Below are 23,979 nucleotides of genomic sequence, written 5' to 3' on the forward strand. Positions count from 1 at the left end.
GCCTCTTGACCTATGAACACTGAAATTAAACAATCAGACAAAGTCCTGTACTGAAACAGGCACGCTTTTCAATACTTCTGAAAAGATATAAACAAGAAAAGGGACAAATATATTTAACAGGAGTTAAATGTACAAGGATGTTGGATGCATCTAATAACTTAAGAAAGAGCCTTTTATTTATCACATATAATTTGTATACAAGTCTGATTAATATTTTACCAGTGAAATACCAGAATATTTATAACAATGTTAACATATACTCAGCATTTTCGGAAATGAATATTAATAAGTCAAAAAGAAAAGGAGTACTTGTGGCACCTTAGAGACTAACCAATTTATTTGAGCATGAGCTTTCGTGAGCTACAGCTCACTTCATTGGATGCATACCGTGGAAACTGCAGAAGACATTATATACACACAGAGACCATGAAACAATACCCCCTCCCACCCCACTGTCCTGCTGGTAATAGCTTATCTAAAGTGATCATCAAGCCATTTCCAGCACAAATCCAGGTTTTCTCACCCTCCGCCCCCCCCCCCCCCCACACACACACACACAAACTCACTCTCCTGCTGGTAATAGCCCATCCAAAGTGACCACTCTCTTCACAATGTGTATGATAATCAAGGTGGGCCATTTCCTGCATAAATCCAGGTTCTCTCACTCCCTCACCCCCCTCCAAAAACCACACACACACACACTCACTCTCCTGCTGGTAATAGCTTATCCAAAATGACCACTCTCCCTACAATGTGCATGATAATCAAGGTGGGCCATTTCTAGCACAAATCCAGGTTTTCTCACCCCCCCACCCCCATACACACACAGACACAAGTACTCCTTTTCTTTTTGCGAATACAGACTAACACGGCTGTTACTCTGAAACCTGTCATTAATAAGTGAAATACAAACCCAAATATTTGGAATCTTCAGGCTGAATGAAATATTTTTATTGTCAAGCGGCCAAAGTATACGAAGTTTGGTCTGAACCAGAACAGACAGTGACAAGAATAGTTGAAGAGTGTTTATTGTTTCCAACACAATCATCAAGGAATCATCTGAGGCAAAATTGGTATTCTACTACCATCTGCAGGAAAAGAATGGAACTGTTTCCAATACAAAATATTCCACAGCAAATCATATACTGGTAATTACCGAAAATGTCTATACTTCCATTGGGATATGCAGTGTTTATGTAGCCATGTCAGTCCCAGGATATTACAGAGACAAGGTGGATGACATAATATCTTTTAACGGACCAACTTCTATTGGTGAAAAAGACAAGCTTTCGAGCAACCCAGAGCTCTTTTTCCCCCGTGACTACAGTGGTATTAACAGGCCACTTCACCTTGGGTGGTCCCCTAGAACAGTGGTTTTCAAACTGCGGGTCATGACCCGCTACTGGGTCGCGGAAAGTAAGGCACTGGGTCGTGGCAGCTCTGGTCAGCACCACTGACCGAGCTATTAAAAGTCCATCGGTGGTGTTGCCTGGCTAAGGCAGGTTAGTCCCTATCTGTTCTGACAGTGCGCTTCGCCCCGGAAGTGGCCAACAGCAGGTCTGGCTTCACGGCAGGGGGGCCACGGGGCTCTCTGCGCTGCCCCCGCCCCAAGCTCTGGCTTCACACTCCCATTGGCTGATTCCCAGCCAATGGGAGCTGGTGGTGCCTGCGGACGAGAGCCGCGGGGAGCCGCTTGCACACCTCCGCCTAGGAGCCGGACTTGCTGCTGGCTGCCTCTGAGGCACAGCATGGTCCATGGTGCCAGGACAGGCAGGAAGCCTGCCTTAGCATCCCCGCTGCACAGCTTACTGGGAGCCGCCCGAGGGAAGCCCATGCCCCAATCCCTTGGCCCAGCCCTGAGCCCCCCCCAACCCGAAGCCCCTTCCTGCACCCCAAAACCCTCATACTCAGCTCCAGCCCAGAGCCTGCCCTTCTGCCCAGAGCCCTGACCCCCTCCCACACCCAAATCCCCTTCCCCAGCCCCACCCCAAACCCAGAGCCCCTCCTGCACCCCAAATTCCTCATCCCCAACCCCACCCCAGAGCCTGCACCCCCCAGCTCAGAGCCCTGACCCCCTCCCGCACCCCAACCCCTCATCCTCAGCTCCGTTGGGTCACGGGCATCAACAATTCTCTTCAGCTGGGTTGCCAGAAATTGTTTTTGAAAACCACTGCCTTAGAATATGTACTAACTGCTTATGCTAAACTTTACCTTTTTGCCCTCATATTTAGCTGTGACTCTGAGGTTATTTCTACTACAGCTGTCATAATTTTAAGTTGCTCAGGGGTGTGAATAAACCAGCCCCCTAAGAGATATAAATTATGCGGGCATAAGTGCTAGTGTGTACAGAGCTATCTTGGCGGGAAAGCTTCTCCCACCAACATAGGTTCTGCCGCTCGTGCGGGTGGGTTTTTTATGCCGCCGGGAGAGCTCTCTCCCGCCACCATAGAGAGTCTTCACCACAAACGCTGCAGAAGTAACTTATACCCACACATACATACATATATACACACACACAGTATAAGTTTTAAACAATTTAATACTGTACACAGCAATGATGATTGTGAAGCTTGGGAGTCAGAGGGTGGGATACTTCTCATGGAATGCCTTGCTGTTAAATGATGAACTAGCACTCGGCTGAGCTCTCAAGGGTTCACACATTGTTGTTAATGTAGCCTCACACTCTCCAAGGCAGCAGAAATGGAGGGAGGAGAAACAATAGAAGCATGGCAGTGGCTGTGAACATTCCCTGCGGAAACTGAACATGATGATGAACCCACACTATCCCACTGGAGTGCACCGCTCCCTCCACTTTCCAAAGTGCCGGGTGGCGCGTGTATGTATGAGAGTGTGAGAGAGAGAGAGAGACGCGCATTGCCCCTTTAAGTACACTGACCCCACTCTAAGTACATTGCCTTTTTAAGTAGATCAGCAAGTTGAGACAGCAGCTGCTGACAGCAAGCTCCCTCCATCCTGAGCCCTGTTGTGTTCCCTACCTCCTGCTCTGTGGAGATGGGGTACAGGAGCAGGGGGAGAGGGACACCCTGATATCAGCACCCCTCCTCCCTCTCACAGCAAGCAGGAGGCTCCCAAGGCAGAGGGCAGGAGCTGAACTGCTTGGCAATTGGTAGCCTGCTGGGCAGCTGCCATACAGGGAACTTAAGGGAGCTGATGGGGGGCTGCCGGCCCACCCTGGTTCCAAGCCCCCACCAGCTCGCTCCAACGGACTGCTCTTCCTGCAAGCAGTGGACAAAGCAGGCAGCTGCCAAACAACATTATAAAGGAGCATTGCACAACTTTAAATGAGCCATGTTCTCTAATAGATCAGCGACGTCACAACAAAACAAAGTTAACCAGGACGACGTTAAGTGAGTGAGCTGTAGCTCACGAAAGCTTATGCTCAAATAAATTGGTTAGTCTCTAAGGTGCCACAAGTACTCCTTTTCTTTTTGCAAATACAGACTAACACGGCTGTTACTCTGAAACGAGTTACTGTATAACACTTATCACAAGATTGGTGAGCAGTGCAGAATCCATGCTTTCAGGCAGAGATGGGAGGCATGCAGTTTACAGGGGCTGTTGAAAAACATCAAAAAACGTAGTTGAAAGCCCATGGAATGATGGGACAGAAAGAACTGCAGCATGGGATGGTGGGTCCACACCCATCATGCACAAGTTGCACCGCTCTCTCTCGATGCTCGAGCACCAACTATGGATGCCCTCAGCTGACACAAGGAGCGTTGTGTGAGCATGCACGATCGATACAATTATAGTGGCCATCAGCATAACCTGCATTGACATAACACTGTAGTGTAGACATACCCTAAGTGTAGACATACTCTGAGGGCTTGTCTTCGTGTACAGTGATACAGCTGCACCAGCGAAGACATTACTACGCTGACGGGATAGCACTGTCTACACACAGGGTTAGGTATAACTACATCACTCAGGAGTGTGGATTTTTTACACCCCTGAGCGACGTAATTATATTAATGTAGACCTGGCTCAAGTACCTTTCCCAGACCTAAGGAAGAGCTCTGTGTAGCTTGAAAGCTTGTCTCTCTCACCAACAGAAGTTGGTCCAATAAAAGATATTACCTCACCTGCCTTGTCTCGCTATACTTTCATTGAATAATATTTTTGTACTAGGGTCCCAACTTCAAAATGTTTTCTCTTTAGGAGACAGAAGTGCTTGGAAGTTACAATGGCCACATTAGAGCGCCTACAAACTGTTTGATCATCATTTTATTTGCCCATGTTCCTAAACTTTTCTGTAACCTTATGGTTTTGAAGGCTATGAAGAACTCAGCCATGAGGAGATGAAAGACGCTAAAAGGAAATTTATATCCCAAATTAAAAAACACAGTAAAAGAACTAAAAAAGAGCCACCGTGGCTTAACAACCATAGAAGCAGTGAGAGATAAAAAGGCATCTTTTAAAAAGTAGAAGTCAAATCCTAGTGAGGTAAATAGAAAGGAGCATAAACACTGCCAAATTAACGTAAAATTGTAATAAGAAAAGCCAAAAAGGAGTTTGAAGAACGGCTAGCCAAAAACTCAAAAGGTAATAAAATGTTTTTTAAGTACATCAAAAGCAGGAAGCCTGCTAAACAACCAGTGGGGCCCCTGGACGATTGAGATACAAAAGGAGCACTTAAAGACAATAAAGTCATCACAGAGAAACTAAATGAATTCTTTGCTTCAGTCTTCATGGCTGAGGATGTTCGGGAGATTCCCAAACCTGAGCAGTCTTTTGTATGTGACAAATCTGAGGAATTGTCACAGATTGAAGTATCACTAGAGATGGTTTTGGAATTAACTGAGAAACTTAACAGTAACAAGTCACCGGGACCAGATGGCATTCACCCAAAAGTTCTGAAAGAACTCAAATGTGAAATTGTGGAACTATTAACTATGGTTTGTAACCTGTCCTTTAAATCAGCTATTGTACCCAATGACTGGAATATAGCTAATGTAACGCCAATATTTAAGAAGGGCTCTAGAGGTGATCCTGGCAATTACAGACTGGTAAGTCTAACGTCAGTACCAGGCAAGTTAGTTGAAACAATAGTAAAGAATAAAATTGTCAGGCACATAGAAGAGCATAAATTTTTGGGCAAAAGTCAACATGGTTTCTGTAAAGGGAGATCATGTCTTACTTATCTATTAAAGTTCTTTGAGGGGGTCAACAAACATGTGGACAAGGGGGATCCAGTGGACATAGTATACTTAGATTTCCAGAAAACCTTTGACAAGGTCCCTCACCAATGGCTCTTACGTAAATTAAGTTGTCATGGGATAAGCGGGAAGATCCCTTCATGGATTGAGAACTGGTTAAAAGGCAGGGAACAAATGGTAGGAATAAATGGTAAATTTTCAGAATGGAGAGGAGTAACTATTGGTGTTGCCCAAGGGTCAGTCCTAGGACCAATCCTATTCAACTTATTCATAAATGATCTGGAGAAAGGGGTAAACAGTGAGGTAGCAAAGTTTGCAGATGATACTAAACTGCTCAAGATAGTTAAGACCAAAGCAGACTGTGAAGAACTTCAAAAAGATCTCACAAAACTAAGTGATTGGGCAACAAAATGGCAAATTAAATTTAATGTGAATAAATGTAAAGTAATGAACATTGGAAAAAATAACCCCAACTATACATACAATATGATGGGGGCTAATTTAGCTACAACTAATCAGGAGAAAGATCTTGGAGTCATCGTGGATAGTTCTCTGAAGACATCCACGCAGTGTGCAGCGGCTGTGAAAAAAGCAAACGGGATGTTATGAATAATTTAAAAAGGGATAGAGAATAAGATGGAGAATATCTTATTGCCCTTATATAAATTCATGGTACGCCCACACCTTGAATACTGCATACAGATGTGGTCTCCTCATCTCAAAAAAAATATACTGGCATTAGAAAAGGTACAGAGCAGGGCAACTAAAATGATTAGGGGTTTGGAACGGGTCCCATATGAGGAGAGATTAAAGAGGCTACGACTTTTCAGCTTGGAAAAGAGGAGACTAAGGGGGGATATGACAGAGGTATAGAAAATCATGAGTGGTGTGGAGAAAGTGAATAAGGAAAAGTTATTTTCTTGTTCGCATAATATAAGAACTAGGGGCCACCAAATGAAATTAATGAGTATTTAAAACAAATAAAAGGAAGTTCTTCTTCACTCAGCGCACAGTCAACCTGTGGAACCCCTTGCCTGAGGAGGTTGTGAAGGCTAGGACTATAACAGGGTTTAAAAGAGAACTAGATAAATTCATGGAGGTTAAGTCCATTAATGGCTATTAGCCAGGATGGGTAAGGAATGGTGTCCCTAGCCTCTGGTTGTCAGAGGGTGGAGATGGAGAGCAGGAGAGAGATCACTAGATCATTACCTGTTAAGTTCACTGCCTCTGGGGCACCTGGCATTGGCCACTGTCGTAGACAGGATACTGGGCTGGATGGACCTTTGGTCTGACCCAATATAGCCGTTCTTATGAAATGGAGAGAAATCCAAAAACAGATTTCTTCAGTGCATGCATTCCAATAACACTGGCCTCCTTGCCAGTGAGCACTACTTTCTGACAAAACCAAATTGGCTGAAAAAATATTTGTATAATCTCACAAGAGTCTAATACCCTACAGGAGAATTTTGAGATTCTGGAACCAAAGGTCAGATCATTTACCCCTTAACTAATTGCCCTCTATGGAAAAAACTGAGATCAGGGAAAAAACACAAACAAGTGGAGAAGAGTGTTCCAGAAACAAAACAGTGGCTGATTCTGTGTCTCAGAAGAAACATTAATAATCATGAATCACAGGAATGAAAACTCTTACCGGCTGGCACAGCCCAGCTTTACAAGATATCATTTGAATATGTCAGCTGGATGAAAGTAAAAGTCACAGCTCAAGAAGACCTACAGCCAAAGGAAGGACCTTATTAAACAGTATGCAAAGTGGTGTTATGGCATACTATGGAGAGGGAATCAAAAGCAGAATAAAGAGCAACAATACTGCTCCTCTACCAGACATCACACTAGAATCTGTTTGCAAGAGCAGTAGAAGGACTCTTCTTCGCTGTTTTCTCCAGATCTCAAGGTAATTTAATAGAAAAATGTCAATTGTGTTAAATCTCAATTGTGTTATTCAATGGGGATATGACCATAAAAATTCTTTCTTCTGCAAAACTTTGGGTAAACTTCAATAACAACATGCGTTTGGAGACGCAGAACCTGAAACACAGCTATCGGCCACACACAAAAACAATACATAAAAGAATTCTAAGAAACTTAACTAGAAAGGACTCCAAAGTTTGGTTTATGGCTGTTACAAAGTTGTTTTATCAAGGATTATGGTTTAATTCTTTGTAATATTTGTTGAACAAAGTGCTTCCACCTTGCTATCATTATCCCTAATGGAGCAGCAAAATTATGCAATACCATATTCAGGACATGTTATTACTAAAATATCCGGACATGGACTAATGCCTCCCCTTTCTTTCACCCTTACTTCCCACAAATGGTATGTGGGCAGGAAAAGAAACTATAATAAGAAGTGGATTGTTAATGCCCCCGCACAGGATTCTTTGTACACAGAGGGACAATACTTTATGCAGAACTTTGGTGAAAGAAAACATTTAAATGCTTATATCTGCAATAGATCTGATATAGAGTTTTGGGTTTCATATTTAATTGCTTCCAATAAAACCAATATTTTTAAAGTATACCACAGTTTCCACATGTGGGGAGCAGAGGGGTACAAGAATGCCTTTCTTCTCATTTATGTTGATTGCAAACACATCCAAATAATATGTCTAGTTTTTTTTATTGTTTCATTTTTTATTTTTTTTTAAGGAATAAGTACAAACTTAGGCCAGGTTTACACTCTAAATTTACACTGGTATAACTATGTAGCTATGGGGTATGAAAAATCCACACCCCTGAGCATCGCAGTTATACCAACTTAACCCCCAGTGTAAACAGTGCTGTGTCAACAGGAGAGCTTCTCCCATCAACACAGCTACCCACCTCTTGTGGAGGTGGATTAACTACACCCAACAGGAGAAGCTCTCCCGTCGGCATAGTAGTGTAGCATTCATGCAGGGTTCATGCACTTGGCAACATTCAGGGCACACCTGGAGTGTTGTGTAGGAGCAGTGCACACACGGCTCCTCTCAAGGGCATGAACCTTGGAATCTCGCCCAGATGACATGAACCGTGAGAAGCCTCCCAGGACTGGGCTCAAGGCTCAAGAGCAAGGAATGTGGTAGATAGATATTGGTAAATAAGAATATTAAACAAAGCCAGTGTATTCCTTTTATCTGTTGGAGTATGTAATGCGCGGGGGGAGAGAGAGAAATAAAAGAGAGGGTGGAAAGCTGACAGGAGACCAGCCCGTTGGCAGACCAGCCTGCTTGCTTGCTTAAAGCCTTGTTCTGTCTTGTATTTGAACTGCAACAACTGGCGCCCAACGTGGGGCCCTCAGCACTCACCTTGCCCGGCAAGGGTTTCAGACGCGTCACTCATCCGCTTCGCGGATCCCGGTGAGTATTTTTCATCGTGGTAAGTATGGGAAGCTCCCTCTCTGCTTTGCAAGCGCAACACCGCAATGAGCTACAGTATTTGCTGCGTAAGGCTCAGCATGACTGCCCCACTTGAGAACTCACTCTCCTGCTACAGGAGGTGAGTGCCCAATGCCCGTGGTACCCTGAAGCCAGAACCCTTAAGCTAGTGGACTGGGAGCGGTTGGGCCAGACATTGCAAAAAGAGCCTCGGGTGCCCGTGCAGGCTTTACATGCCTGGCACCTCTGCCGCGACGCGATACAGCGTGTCGCCTCGGAAAGGCCCTCCCTCGCGCCAATAGAGAGGCTGGTGATCTCGCCACTCCCGTCCGCTCCTGCAGCCATCCCCCCTCCTGGCGATGCGACACAGCGTGTCGCCTAGGAAAGACCCTCTCCCGCGCCAATAGAGGGGCTGCTGATCTCGCCACCCCCGTCCGCTCCTGCAGCCATCCCTCCCCCTGCTTCGCCCCCAGTGCCTCAATTACTGCCGCCTCCTTTGTCTTCCCCTCTGGAGCCGGTGAGTGGTCACCGGTGCCCCCCGGGGGGGTCATCTGCGTCTGCTCAGGGGCTTTCGCTGGTGCAACAAATGGTTCACACAGCGAATACTCGCCCAGATCTTACAGTAGAGGAATTAGCTGATCTGGTCTCAGTTTGCCTGGTGACCTGGCAGGATGATGGCCAGGGCAACCAGCTTGCAAACTGGATCAGTTTGCCTTACTCGGTGATCAGAGAGGTAAAGAAAGCGATTCGCGAGTTCGGCCTCACTAGCACGTATGTACGTGGTCTCCTTGAAGGGCTAGGTACTGGGTACACCCTGGTCCCTGAAGATTGGAAGGCGCTATTGCGCATGATGCTGATGCCCAGTCAGTATATTATTTGGCTTAGTGAGTATCGGCAGATGGTGGAACGCCAAGCCCAGGTATATATAGCGCAAGGTGTCACTTATGAGCAGTTAGCAGGGGAGGGCCCGTTTGCTACCGTTCAGATGCAGTCTCAACTCCAGCAGGCTGTCTTCCCCATTATTTCTGCCTGCGCCCAGCATGCTTTCCAGAAGGTCCCGGATTCAGGCAAGCCTACCAAAAGCTTTGCCAGTATCCGTCAGGGTGCATCAGAGTCCTTTATGGATTTTACCAACAGATTGCAGAAGGCTATCCTCCGACAGGTGGATAACCCTGCGGCAGCTCCGGAGATTCTGTTAAAAATGGCGGTTGAAAATGCGAACGAGGATTGCCGCCGTGCTCTCCAGGCGGCACAAGCCGCTGGCGTTCTAGAGCTGTCGGACATGCTGCGGGCGTGCCAAAACATCGGCACACAAGCACATAAAGCTGCGGTTATGGCCGCCGCCCTGCGGAAAAGCAGGAAGGAGGGGAAGCGTTGTTATCGCTGTGGTAAGGAGGGTCACTTTCAGCGGGAGTGCCGCTCATCGACTGCGCCCGCCTGCCCCTCAAAGAAGTGCCCCAAGTGTCGGAAGGGCTATCACTGGGCTAATCAGTGTCGTAGCGGGTCGGGAAACCGCACGACAGGTCCCCCCCAAACCCAGGGCCAAACGGGGGTGTTCCCCACTCAGACAACTGTTCCTCTGCCTTAAAATCCATAGACTCCATGAGGACAGCGACTGCCGGAAGTGCAGGGCTTGATTTGATTATGCAGGAGGACGCTGATTTTCAGTTGCCGGGGGAGGTCTGCGCCATACCTACACAGGTGACGGGACCTCTCCCTGACGGATTTGTGGGTCTGGTTCTCCCTCGCTCACACGCTGGGAAACAGGGTTTTTTTGTCATCCCAGGGGTCACTGATACCGATTACACCGGCATTATTAAGGTTCAGGTGTGGACCCATCTTCCACAGTCGCTCCCGCGTGGACGGTCAATTGCACAATTGATTTTAGTCTCAGTTGCCTTCTCACAACACGTCCTCTCCACTTGTTGCTCTAACAATGTCGCTCCGCCCCTCGAAACCTCAGTTAACACTTCTTTTAAATAATTTTCCTTTTACAGGGCTGGTGGACACTGGAGCTGATGATACCGTGATTCGTGATCAGGACTGGCCGGTCAGTTGGCCAACAGTTCCTTCTAAAGAGTTGTTGGGGATCGGGGGTAGCAAACCCGGGCGCCAAAGTTTGTCTTGGGTCACGGTCTCTAAACCAGGAGACCGTGCCCTTGCTACGATCCGCCCTTTTGTGCTCCCTGTCCACCTCAATATTTGGGGCCGTGACTTACTTGTAAAGCTGGACACCACCCTCGATATTAATATACAATAGCCCAAAACCCTCCCCCATCCACCTTGCCCTCCGTATTACCATTGGTATGGCAATCCTCAGAGCCCGTATGGATTGATCAGTGGCCCCTCCCCCTAGAAAAGCTGAAAGCTCTTCATTCGCTTGTACAACAACATTTGCATGCAAAAGCTTGGAGAGCTCCACTAGTGCTTGGAATACCCCAGTGTTTGTTATTAAGAAAAAATCTGGTGCATGGAGGCTGTTACGTGATTTAAGGGAAATAAATAAACGCATCCAACCCATGGGCCCCTTGCAGTTTGGGTTGCCAAACCCGAATTTAATTCCTCAAACCGATCAATTTTGTGTGTTAGATTTAAAAGATTGTTTTTTCACAATCCCCCTTTGCCCACAAGATCACGAAAAATTCGCGTTTACGGTGCCAGAATATAATAATCAGCGACCCTCTCAAAGGTATCAGTGGAAGGTCTTGCCCCAGGGAATGCAAAATAGTCCAACCTTGTGTCAATTTTTTGTGAATCGGGCCCTCGCCCCTTTTCGTGTCCGATACCCCACACTATAGGTCTACCATTATATGGATGACATTTTGCTTAGCGGTCCCCAGGTCACGGCACAACAGCTTGAATATTTGTCTCAGATTCTTGGCCAAAATGGCCTGTTAGTGGCACCAGAAAAAATCCAACGCTCTTATCCCTACCGATATCTCGGGCATAAGGTTTTACAAACCTATGCTGCCCCTGTTCGCCCGGAAGTGGTCCTACCCCAACCCCTAACCCTCGTTAAATTACAACAAATTTTGGGTCATTTAAATTGGATTCGACCCTACTTCCGTCTCCCCACATCGATGCTGCAGCCGTTGTTCGAGCTCCTACGTGGAGCTCGGGCACCGGGCGCAGTTATTGTCATCACTGAGGAGCACATTGCCTGCATTAGACAGATCAATGCAGTGTTGAGTCAGCAGTTTGTGGATAGACTCACTGAGGTTCGTCCCCTGTGGTTGGTTCTCCTTTCCACCCCTCATACGCCTACTGCGGCTCTGTTTGTACCTCGTACAGACACAGCCGTCTCTATTATAGAGTGGATATATTTGTCTTCCACTCCTCCTTGGAACATTTATCCTTATTTAGACGCCCTCTCCGACCTTGTTCGTAAAGCCCACCACCGTGCAGTGCAACTCACGGGCACTGATTTAGTTGCCATTGTTTTCCCCTTATCACGTAGTGAATTTGATTCCTTGTATCACACCTCCTTGGCCTGGCAGGGTGCTCTTTGTGATTATGTGGGAGAGATCTTTTATAATCCCCCAAAAGATCCTTGGTTGGTGATTACACAAAAGGTGCCACTAATCGTACATCTTCTTAGCCGCTCTCGACCTATTGTTTCAGCTATCACTCTTTTTACTGATGGCTCTCCACATTGCGGTGTTGTCACCTATCAATTAGGTGACCCCCCTCGTTGGCATTCTCGTTTTACGCTGCCTCAGCGTTTCGCGCAGCGCTCAGAACTGGCTGCTGTTATTTTGGCCTTTCAACTTTTTGCTGATTGTCCCTTTAATTTGATTGTGGACACGCATTATGTTTATCAGGTAATTGATCATTTACCCCTTGCCCTCATTACCCCTCAGATCGATGAGGACCTCCTTCGCCTGTTTTTGTCCTTACAGTATCTCCTCACCACTTGTAATTTCCTTTATTTTGTTGCTCATATTCGCAGTCATACCCCTCTGCCTGGGCTACTCACTGAGGGCAATGCGTGCACCGATCGTGCGTTACGTGGTCAGGTAAATTCCCTTTTTTCTGACCCCATCGAAAGCCATTTCTTTTTTCATCAGTCTGCCTCTGTTTTGGCCCGACAATTTCACATTCCTGCTGATCATGTACGTTCTATTGTTCGTTCCTGCCCCCACTGTGTCGCTGCTGCCCCTACCTTTTCTTATGCCGTTAACCCCAGAGGTACCGCAGCGAATCAGCTGTGGCAAATGGATGTCACTCACGTGCCACAATTCCGCCCCTATTCATTTTTACGTTTCCACTGATACCTATTCGGGATTCCTCTGGGCGACCCCACAGCGTGGGGAAGCCACTCCCAAAGTTATTCACCATTTGCTAGCCTGTTTTGCAGTTATGGGTCGCCCGAGCCAGATAAAAACGGATAATGCCCCAGCCTATTGCTCCACAGCCCTCTCCACCTTTTGTGCCCAATGGGACGTCCGTCTCAAACACAGGATTCCTTATAATTCCACAGGTCAAGCTATTGTTGAACGTGCAAATTGCACGCTAAAAACCTTGCTTGACAAACAATTAAAACAAGGGGAGCTGCGTCTCCGAACCTTAGGAGACATTCAGCAACAATTGCATGTCCTTTTGTTTACTTTAAATAATTTAACACTGAACACAGATCAGCAGACCCCCGCGGATTGGCATTTTCATAAGTCCGAGGTACTGGAAAGACCGCGTGTCTATTACCGTCAGCTGCCCGATCCGCAGTGGTTGGGCCCAGTACCTTTAATTACTTGGGGTCGAGGATATGCTGCTGTCTCTCCCCCTACAGGACCATTGTGGGTTCCGGCCTGGTGTGTGCGACCAGGACTGAAACAGCATGGCATGGCATCAGGGGCTGTCGAACCCCATACCGGAGTTTCAGCTGACCTTGGAGGAGAACACGGTGCCTCCCGGGTTGACAATGGCGGGACAGAGACGGAGGAGACGTAGCATCCCAAGCCAGCCCGTGACATGGGGAGCAGTGAAAGCATTGGTCGCCGCGGCTCAACGAAGACTGGCAGCAAACCAACAGCCAGAGACTCCTGAGACTCTGTTTGTGGCCATTCTCACCCAAATCACTGCTAATTCTGTATTGATTGTGTGCCTTATGTGCCTGCTATTTCCTGTAGGGGTTGACTCGGGAGCACCTCCTCCGTTACGGGCCCGAATGACATGTAACCTATGGGAAAGATTGGCTTCAATAGCAAATGTTACCCACTTTTATCTGATTTTGATGCAGCTGAAGAATTGTTAGGTACGTGCCTTATTCCAGTATGTCATCACCCTGAGGAAATAGGGAATGAGATGATGCTTGCTGCTTACGCGAACCTCTCTTCCCAGTACTCTAGCATGGCTAATTGGGGCCCGGCCAATTACACTTCACCTTCTTGGGCTTATTTTTTGCTGTTGCTGTGTGCAATGTATTTCCTTTTTGTTAAGGCTTTGCCCAGACCCGCCCTGGCAGGCTCCACGAGTTATGACCTTGTCTGTCCGGGAGTTAATTGGCTTGCAAAAGCAAATTGTTGGCTACCATGAGATGGCCGAGCACAAATAAACAAAAAAGGATTCATGCAGGGTTCATGCACTTTGCAACATTCAGGGCACACCTGGAATGTTGTGTAGGAGCAGTGCACACACAGCTCCTCTCAAGGGCATGAACCTTGGAATCTCGCCCAGATGACATGAACCGTGAGAAGCCTCCCAGGACTGGGCTCAAGGCCCAAGAGCAAGGAATGTGGTAGATAGATATTGGTAAATAAGAATATTAAACAAAGCCAGTGTATTCCTTTTATCTGTTGGAGTATATAATGCATGGGGGGAGAGAAAGAATAAAAGAGAGGGTGGAAAGCTGACAGGAGACCAGCCTGTTGGCAGACCAGCCTGCTTGCTTGCTTAAAGCCTTGTTCTGTCTTGTATTTGAACCGCAACATAGTAGCATATTCACTGAAGCACTATAGTGGTGCAGCTGCACCAGTACCGCTGTGCCGCTGCAGTGTTGTAAGTGAAGACCTGCCCTGAGAGTGATGTGGGTAACCAAATCTCATGCTTCACAGCATCAGGTGGCTGGACTGCATATGGGTATCGGAGAGAAATTACGCACAAAGTGCACAGCATTGACCAGTTGACTAAAGTGCATTATGCAATAAGGAAGCATGGACTTTGCCTTGTTCTGAAGCCTCAGATACTTTTCACTGCCAGAGAAAGGCCAGTGCTCTTAGATGAACAAGTACTCTGATCAACTATGGCAATTCCTATGTTCCTTTCCATCCCCTGTAATGCACCAATAGAAGGGAAAAAAAGCCAACAGAAGAGAAAAAAAGAAAAGAATCAGGGAGAAATGCCTAGCATTGCTGTAAACATCACAATTGTGGGGAAGATTTTCTGGAGTTAATGGAAAATCAAGATATGGCAGACCTACATCTGGGAACAGATTTGACAACTGCTAAGGAGGTGATATGATGGATCTTCAGGTGGAGCCAGTCATCCACTCTGCTCTTGAAGCACCCAATATCCAATAAGGGAAAGGAAACCCTCATTAGCTTTAACCCCAACTGTTCACACCATTTCCCTCAGATGGTTGCCATGGCCATCATCTTCAGATTAAGACCTATGAACCTGCTAAGAGAGCTCAAAAGGAGGAAGCATAGATATAACTATTATGTTGCTCTTTTTAAAAGAAATGTTAAGGAAAGCTAAGATAGTGCTATTCTTTCCAGTACCAGCTTTTTCATCCCAGTAACAGGGCTTAGGAGTGCCCTAAAAGGTATGTCTACACTGCAAATAAAAACCTGTAGCTGGCCCATGAGGCTTGGGCCATAGCCCGAGCTCTGCAACCCTCGCAGGGTCCTAGAGCCCGGGCTCCAGCCCGAGTGTCTAAACTGCAATTAAAAAACCCCCCAGCCCAAGCCCAAGCCCAAGCCCAAGCCACTGGCATGGGCCAGCCGGGGGTTTTTAACTGCAGCATAGACAGACCCACACTGACCAAGTAACCTCTCCAGAAAGTTAAGGAGCAGCTTTCACAGGCTCCTGAATTAGTCTCATCCCTAGTAAATTAGTTCCCACGACAGACTATACATGTTTTCTCAATGGTCTGCCAGACCTAAGTGCCTTGAAACATTTTCTTGTTCAGTTATACTCAGCAACCTAGGGCTTCTGGCCAGTGTAGTTTTACATCTGACAATATATTACCATTGAAGTAAACTGATACCAAGCAAGGGCAAAATCTTGATATTCCCAAACCATTTAACCTGTTACGAAGGAGAGGGAGAGCATCTGGCAATGGAGCATGCAGAGCTGGCCAGACATATCACAGAGATCCCTGTTTTAAGGGAGGAGCTTGGGACCCTAAAGTCCACACTTATCACCTCTTTTTCGCATGTCACTCCACATTTTACTCCACCCCAAATGCACATGCAGCCGAGAGAATCACAATCTCAAATTAACTATCAGACTCTAACCTACTTTCACCCTGCTATAAGCAAATACAGAGCAGCAGCACAGCATAAACATGATGGGGAGAAAAGACAGGGACAACAAGGGGCGTGGAAGAGAGGCGGAAGGGGAAGTAAAAATAAAGGAGGGGGAAGATGCTTCCAATCTGGACCAATATTCCAGCTGGAAAATAACCCCTCTCCCCACTATGTGTTGTTATCTTCCCAACCCACATACTTCAAGAGCGTGACAATTATAGGTAAGAGCAATGGTTAAAAAAAAAAATCTAAATTTTCTGGAAGCTAAGTAGAACCCACTAGTATCATTTTGAACATAATAGTGTCACATATCACAAATTAAGAGTCAATCTGAATCAGTAATTGAAGTCTTCCAGATACTTCTTGGTGCTGCTGGAAGCCATGTTCAAGATTCAGCTAATGACACCCTACCTACCGTGTGAGTCAATACGGAGCCAATACCCCAACATGATTTTATAAGCACTGCGCGGTGGGGTTGCCTTAAAAACCAATGAGGATCTGAACTCATGTAGTCATTAAAGAAAATATGTGACTTGCCATAAGAAAAGCGTTGTTAACCCTAGTACCCTGGCCAAATTCCAACTCCAGCAATTACATTCTGCCAACCTAAATCCCCCTTGCTGTTTCAATTGGATATGACATTTTTCTTCCCTTCCAGCCCTGAACTGCAATACAGTATTTTGCGCTGTTGAATAGCTGCCACATTTCAGTGGTGGTGAACATTGTCTACAGAGCTACATACACATACATGGAGTAGATGAAGCACTTTACAAACTTAGGGATCTTTGGGGAATTATGATGCTATATACATTTAAAATACTACATTTCATCTTTTTTTGCACTGACTTCCAGCTTTTTCTCCCCCCCCCCCCCCATGGAACTCAGATTAAAAAGTGGAAGTATAAAAAGTCACAAAAAGGGGAGAGAGAGAGAGAGAAAAGAAAAAAAAAGAGGAGACATGAAAAAGGGGCCCAATGAAAGACTGAAAACAAGATTTAAAGGACCAGACACAAGAAAAGAATCTCAGAGCAGGTCTACACTACGGTGTTAAATTGACCGAAGTTAAGCAATTCCAGCTAGGTGAATAATGTAACTGGAGTCAATGTAGCTTAGGTTGACTTATTGCGGTGTCTACACCACGCTGGGTCAACTGAAGACTTACCTTACGTTTCTCGTTCTGGTGGAGTACCGGAGTCGACAGGAGAGCAACCTGTGGTTGACTTAGCGGGTCTTCACTACCCTGAAGGCTGGACTATGCTACCTCTTAAGTCGATGTAACTTACGTCACTCAGGAGTGTGAAAAAGACACCCCCTTGAGTGACATAAGTTACATCGACTTAAGTACTGTCCACAACAGACTATGCACGTCTTCAGCAGACGCGGTGCAGCTAGACCGATGTAGCCCGGTAGTGTAGACCTGCCCTCATACCCAGTACACTGGACACACCCAGAACCAGAGACACAGAATCAAAGAAAAACAAATCGAGAATTGAACAAGAACCATCAGTCAAAATTTAGGCAATTAAAAACTCCTGATTGCAGCAGAAAGTGATGTCTGAAACAAAAATACAGAATGGGAAGAATTAATGTGACAACAATAAGCCACATTTACAGTTTGCGCAGAAAGGAAGAGAGGGGAACACATCTAACCAGGTCATCCCAAAAATTACTCTCTGCCACAAAAACACAAAAAATAGAATATTTCCTTAGTAAAATTATGTAACATAAATAGTGTTTATATCTGCAAAGAGCTTTACAAAATTATAGCCCAGTGCTGCAAACACTATCAGGCATCATGAGTAGTGGGAAATTAATAAGGTTTGTACATGTGAGAAAAGACCTAAAGGGACTGGTCCTTAATCCTCAAAGGTCATGTGAGGGAAGTAATATCACCATTTTACATAAAGCGAAACTAAGTTAGAAAGGTCAAGTGACTTGCCACAGGCCACCGAGGAAATCAGTAGCTGGAATAAGAACTCAAGACCTTTTGGTTCTTAGTTCCATACCCAGACCATGACTCTCAGTTGAAAGTGTTATTTAAATGTGAACACAACTCCTTAGTTTACTGACAAAAACAAAATTCGCTATGATTTGCATTGCAGGGCCAATATAGCCCTGGAAGAACAGGCAGACTTCGCAGCTGGTGATTTCACTCATTAGGATATGGGTGGGATGGATTTGAAGCAACAGCTCATATTTAAGATACTCAGTTGAGTGTACCCATATTCAGAAACCAAGTTATTGTTTTCACTAGTAAACTGACAATATTTCATTTCAGAAGTAACTGATAGCAAAATATGGAACAAAAAGATTATGCCTTTTATAGCATCTTTTTGTACAATGCCTACTTTCAACCTTGTGATTTCAATCAGAAACAAAAAAAATTATAGAAAGACGTTTATATTTATTCTTCCCCACTAGTTTTTGATCTTTCAGAAGTCACATATAGCAGTCCCAAATACTCCACAAGAGCCACAATTACTAATCAGAAAGACAATACTTTGAACAACAAGCAATGTTGAAGAATAGTTTAGTCAATTTGAATAACAGAAGTAGTATCTAATAAAAAAGTGACACATTGTGATGGTACAAATATAGGGTACAACGCATTTATTTTGTATTTATAAAAAAATAAAAATAAAAAATGTGTTTTAGGGGAAAAATTAGAGCCCTACCAAAAATATTCACTGTACAACACTGTTTACAGTATGCAAGCCAACTAATGTTTTTAAATACATTTGGATACAAGTATCCCCCAAAGCCATTAGTAGTAATAATAAAAATCGCTAAAAATATTATTTGAGAAATCTAACACTTTCCCCACTAGGTGGCAGCAATGATTTAGCTATCTGATTTAGCCAAATGAAGATAGAACCAATGGGCTGTCTATTAATTACAGTCTTAAGCAAAGCATCACTGTCCACTGCACTCCGCTAATAACTATAACTTCCTAGTAGGATCTAGACCTAGCAGGACCTAGAGATTAAAAAATACATTCCTAAGAAACATTTCTACTTCCAATGCCAGATGAAGGCTTTCCTCCTCTACTAGGGATACATGATGAAAATCTGTTTGTCGGGTAAATAAAATATTTTATTTCCTACTCAGTTTATACTGGGAATGAGTTATTCACAGCAGGCATGCTTATTACAATAATTATTCAAACAAATCAAGGAGTACCTACTAGTTACTCTTCATTTTTTTTAAATGATACAAAAGAAAATGTTTACAGAAACTGCACTTAGTCCAATACATTTCATATATTAATAATTTTAAAAATAGTCTATTATTTTATATGTGTTATTACTATCTGCATCACAGTAGTGCCTAAAGTCTCCAAATGAGATCGGTGCCCCATTGCACTAGGCACTGTACAAGCACATAGTAGAAGCCAGTCTCTGCCCTGAAAAGAGCTTACGCTCTAAATAAATGAGCTAGATATAGGGTGAGAGGGGAAACAGAAGGACAAACAGGTGCTGTTTGATTTTGGGCAAGTAACTTCAATTTAGATGAGCTGGGAATAGAACTCCATTCTCCTAAGTCACATTCCAGTTTCCTACCTGCTGAACTACGCGGACCGATGTAACTCATTTCTGTATAGTGAGATGTACTGTGACTTCAGGTAGTAATCTGATATTTTTATAAAGGTTGATCAGTTCCATTTTCCCTACCTGCAGCACAGAGACATTGTGTCAACCAGGGTAAAAATGCCCTCTGCCAACTTTTCCTGTTCCTCTGACGTGCGTAAAGACACTCTCAGCTGCAGCCAACTCCAACCTGCTCCTATTAAATGTTGCAGTAATACCACAGAGCAGAGAGTATTCTAACAACTCTTCTGCTTTGCAAAAGGTATGTTCACCATTATTTGTTTGACTGAGTGACTGGCTAGATACACAGATTTAGGCAACATGGTCACTCATATAATGGATAGTTAAATTCAGTGTAAGAAATATTGTCCTGGGGAGAACCAGATTTTTCAGAAATTGGAAAGGCAATAGAGCCTTTAACTTCTAAATCACACCTTCACATCCAAGTGAAACACCTAACCCTACGATTGCATCTGCGCTGATAGACCCTCCTACCTACATGGAGATGACTGCAGGAACATGGCCGTAGACTGGTAACACTTAACATTCACTCCAGGTGATACCAGTTTTCATGTTTATGTAAAATGGTTTGGTGGCCTCAGTGCACAGTCCAACGGACAGCTGTTCACATTACAAAACCACCACCACAGCTGACACCAATTGGTTATTCTGCTGGCATTCTCAACTGAGACATCAAAGAACAAATCAGTTTAGAAACTGAACTACCCTCTAACCCCTTGAAATGGTCCCTCCACGTCACAGCTGAGAAACATTAGTGGGACACCACAGGGGAAGCTTTTGCTACTACTGTGTGTTATGTCTATGACCCTGCCAAATTCACAGCTGTTAAAAAACGCATCATGGACTGTGAAATCTGATCTCCCCCTGAAATCTGGCTATTGAAGGGGCCTCCCACCATGTCCTGGGCTCCAGCTGCTAGTCCCAGAAGGACTTCCTCTTTCCCTGCAGGGTGGTACACCCTTACTTCTATAAAAAGAAAAGGAGTACTTGTGGTGTTGCCTTCAAAGCTAGGCTCTGCAGGCAGCAAAGCCATGGAGCTTCCTGCTGTGAGGGGAGTTTCCCGGAGAGGGGTCTGACCTGCCCCCTGGAGTGGCCCGTGCAGGGGAAGAGAAAGTCCTGTCCTTCCCCAGCTAAGCCGGGACTAACAGCTGGAGCACAGTGCAGGGTCTGGGGCACCCCCAACCCTGCCCCTCCCAGCTCCAGGCCCAGCACTCATAGGTTAAAGGAGCCTTGGGCTGGCTCGGGGGAGTTGGATCATGGCACCTCCCTGACCATGAGGCCCTAGGTGGTGACCCACCCATAAGACTGGCCTTGCACCCCCCCAAAGTGATGATCTCCACAATACCCTGCGACCCTCACTTCTGCGCTGCTGTGGGCGGCGACACTGGCTTCAGAGCTGGGCACCTGGACAGCAGCTGCTGCTCCGTGGTCGCCCAACTCTGAAGACAGTGCCCCTGCCAGCAGCCGCACAGAAGTAAGGGTGGCAACCCCACTGCCCACCACAACCCCCCACAGTTACAACACTATGAAATTTCACATGTAAACATCTGAAACCATGAAACTGACGATTTAAAAAATCCTATTACCGTGAAATTGACCAAAATGGACCAAGCATTTGGTAGGGCCCTAATTATGTCTAGTCAAACCAGCCTCAACCAGGAGTAACATTGAAAAGAAAACGTAGCCTGCTTCCGTCTTCGGCACCCTAATTGCTGCACGCCGTGCCAGCCATGTCCCATGATTTTACTCACCCACTTGTCCCAAATCTCGGCTGCAACTCCCATGAGCGCTTGCCACTGCAACATGGGGGAAGAACAGACTTACAGGAGCAGGGGATTTTTTCTTTTAAGCGAATGGGCGGGCGGGCCCCCACCCAGCCCCCCTGCCCCTCTCTGAGGGCTGTCCCTGGGCCGAGGTTTCAGGGACCATCCCAAAGGCCGTGGGGCAACCCCAGCACCAAACTCTGCTTGGTCCCACGGATGCTCACGGACTCGTTCACTGCGCAGCTCGGTTTATTTAACCCGTGAGCCCCTCCTGTCATGCCTGTAAATGGCGACATCAACTGTCCGTCGGTCCGTCCCGACCCCTCTCCACTGGCCCCCCAGGCCAGCTTGTCCGTCTGTCCCTCACGCCCCCCCTTCCCCCCAGCCCAGCTTGTCCGTCTGTCCCTCGCGCCCCCCCTTCCCCCCAGCCCAGCTTGTCCGTCTGTCCCTCGCGCCCCCCCTTCCCCCCAGCCCAGCTTGTCCGTCTGTCCCTCGCGCCCCCCCCTTCCCCCCAGCCCAGCTTGTCCGTCTGTCCCTCGCGCCCCCCCTTCCCCCCTGCCCAGCTTGTCCGTCTGTCCCTCGCGCCCCCCCCTTCCCCCCTGCCCAGCTTGTCCGTCTGTCCCTCGCGCCCCCCCTTCCCCCCAGCCCAGCTTGTCCGTCTGTCCCTCGCGCCCCCCTACCCCCCCAGCCCAGCTTGTCCGTCTGTCCCTCGCGCCCCCCTACCCCCCCAGCCCAGCTTGTCCGTCTGTCCCTCACGCCCCCCCTTTCCCCAGCCCAGCTTGTCCGTCTGTCCCTCGCGCCCCCCCTTCCCCCCAGCCCAGCTTGTCCGTCTGTCCCTCGCGCCCCCCCTTCCCCCCAGCCCAGCTTGTCCGTCTGTCCCTCGCGCCCCCGCCCAGCTTGTCCGTCTGTCCGGCCGCGGGCGCTGCTACCTTGAGGACGCCGCTCATCTTGGCCAGCAGGGCCCGGAACTCGTGCGGCGCCGCCTCGGGGTAGAGCTGGCCCCGCAGCAGCTCCTCGGTGACGCCCGCGTGGCCGTAGTACGCGGCCTGCGCGATGCCGCTCAGCAGCCCGCTCAGCGGCTTGGAGCCCGCGGGCTGGGGCTGCTCCGCCGCCATGCCGGACCGGGGGAGCGAGCGAGCGAGCGAGCGAGCGCCGGCACGGCAAGTGACGGGGGCCGGGCGGGGACAAACCCAGAGAGGGACGGAGCCCGCCGCGCTCTCCACAGCGCCCTCGTCTGGTGCCTCTGCGCGCGGCTCTTCCCCGTGGAGCCCGCCTGGCTCTTCCCTGCTCCCGCGGAGAGGCCGCCAGAGCGCTCCGCCCCCGCCTCAAGGGGACAGGCCTGAGCCAGCCCCGGAGCCCCCGGTGCCACCCAGCCCCGCTCCTCCCGCAGACCGCCCGCCCGGGACAGCAGCCCCCAGCCTCCCCGCCCATCCCCTCTCCCAGCGCCAGGCTCAGCAAACACTGGACAAAGTCTTCTTACCTTCTGCCCCCTTCACTTCTAGCTCTGCAGGGACAAGTGGAAGGTCCCTTCTCCCGGGGATGTTTTTGTTGGTCTCTACTTTGACAGAAGGGCTGATCCTTTTAGGCCACGCTACCGTCTGGAGCAGTGGTTCCCCAACTTTCACAACCTGTGAACCCCTGTCACTAAAATGGCTAGTCTTGTGAGCCCCCTCCTAAACATGAATATTTCCAGGGATTTCCTCCTCTACCTGAGTCTAAATTATAAAAGTAGTGATCCTGGAAATATAAAATTTGTTTTTATGACGTGCTTATTACACACTATATTATTCTTACTATTAATCATTACAGTGTTTTTATTACGTTATGAAAATGGCAACACTCTTCCAAGATCTGACTTTCGTAGCTTGTATCACTTTGAATAAGCCTATTATCAGACAAGGCTCCTAGGTTTCATCAAGGAGTATCAGATGTGAAACAGCAGGAAGGTATTTAAGAAGCCAACTCAAAGAGTTCTTCCTACACAAGCATTCACGTCTTGAGCAGTCCAGGCAAACCGCGCATGTTACAACAAAGCTTAATCTTGTTCATAATAATTTTAAAAACAATACTCGCTGCCTATTTAATTTTGAAAACACCAAAAAATATCCACCTTCCTTTCCATTTCTTATAAGGAGTCTTGAAGTTTAAATCTCCTTGGTGTGATAGATATGATTGCTTTGATCTGCTTAGCTCTTGGAAATCCAGGGACTCTTGGCTGCTGGCCCCGTGCTGCCTGAGGTCCCTAGGGACAGCTCTGTCCGCCATTAAGGAACTTTTTCCTGAGAACCCCCTGTATTATTTTGCGAACCCCCAGAGGTTCACAAACCCCAGTTTGGGAACCACTGGTTTAGAGGGTCTTTCACTGTAGGTAACAATTCACAAGGGCTGGCTGAACCAAAAGATGAATGTACAGATATTATCAATATGTTTAAATGGAGTAATATTTACAACCCAAGAACAACAGCAAGGGACAACACAGATTCAGGAGTCAGTACACTAACATGAAATGTTAACAATATGCAGGGCCGTCCTTACCCATATGCAAACTACGCATCTGTGTAGAGCACCAGGAAATTTGGGGCACCAATTTG

At 46.9% G+C, this 23,979-nt stretch overlaps 1 protein-coding gene across 3 annotated transcripts in view; it reads right to left on the bottom strand.

Moving 5' to 3' along the window:
• Positions 1 to 22,551, bottom strand: part of COMMD1 (copper metabolism domain containing 1) — a 129,553-nt gene extending 107,002 nt beyond the window's left edge. For 2 of the 3 annotated variants that reach the window (XR_012667870.1, XM_048842643.2), the window contains exon 1: positions 22,318 to 22,546. Coding sequence is in view for 2 of the 3 variants with exons in the window: in XM_048842643.2 (XP_048698600.1) it covers positions 22,318 to 22,503 (186 nt within the window). In the remaining variant the exon portion in view is untranslated. Of the gene's footprint in view, positions 1 to 22,317 lie in introns of all 3 variants that reach the window. The other variant, XM_075127229.1, reaches the window with a different exon arrangement.
• Positions 22,552 to 23,979: the final 1,428 nt, after the last annotated feature.

The sequence above is a fragment of the Caretta caretta genome, chromosome 3, assembly GCF_965140235.1.
Source record: "Caretta caretta isolate rCarCar2 chromosome 3, rCarCar1.hap1, whole genome shotgun sequence".
In the NCBI taxonomy this organism is placed as follows: Eukaryota; Metazoa; Chordata; order Testudines; family Cheloniidae; genus Caretta; species Caretta caretta.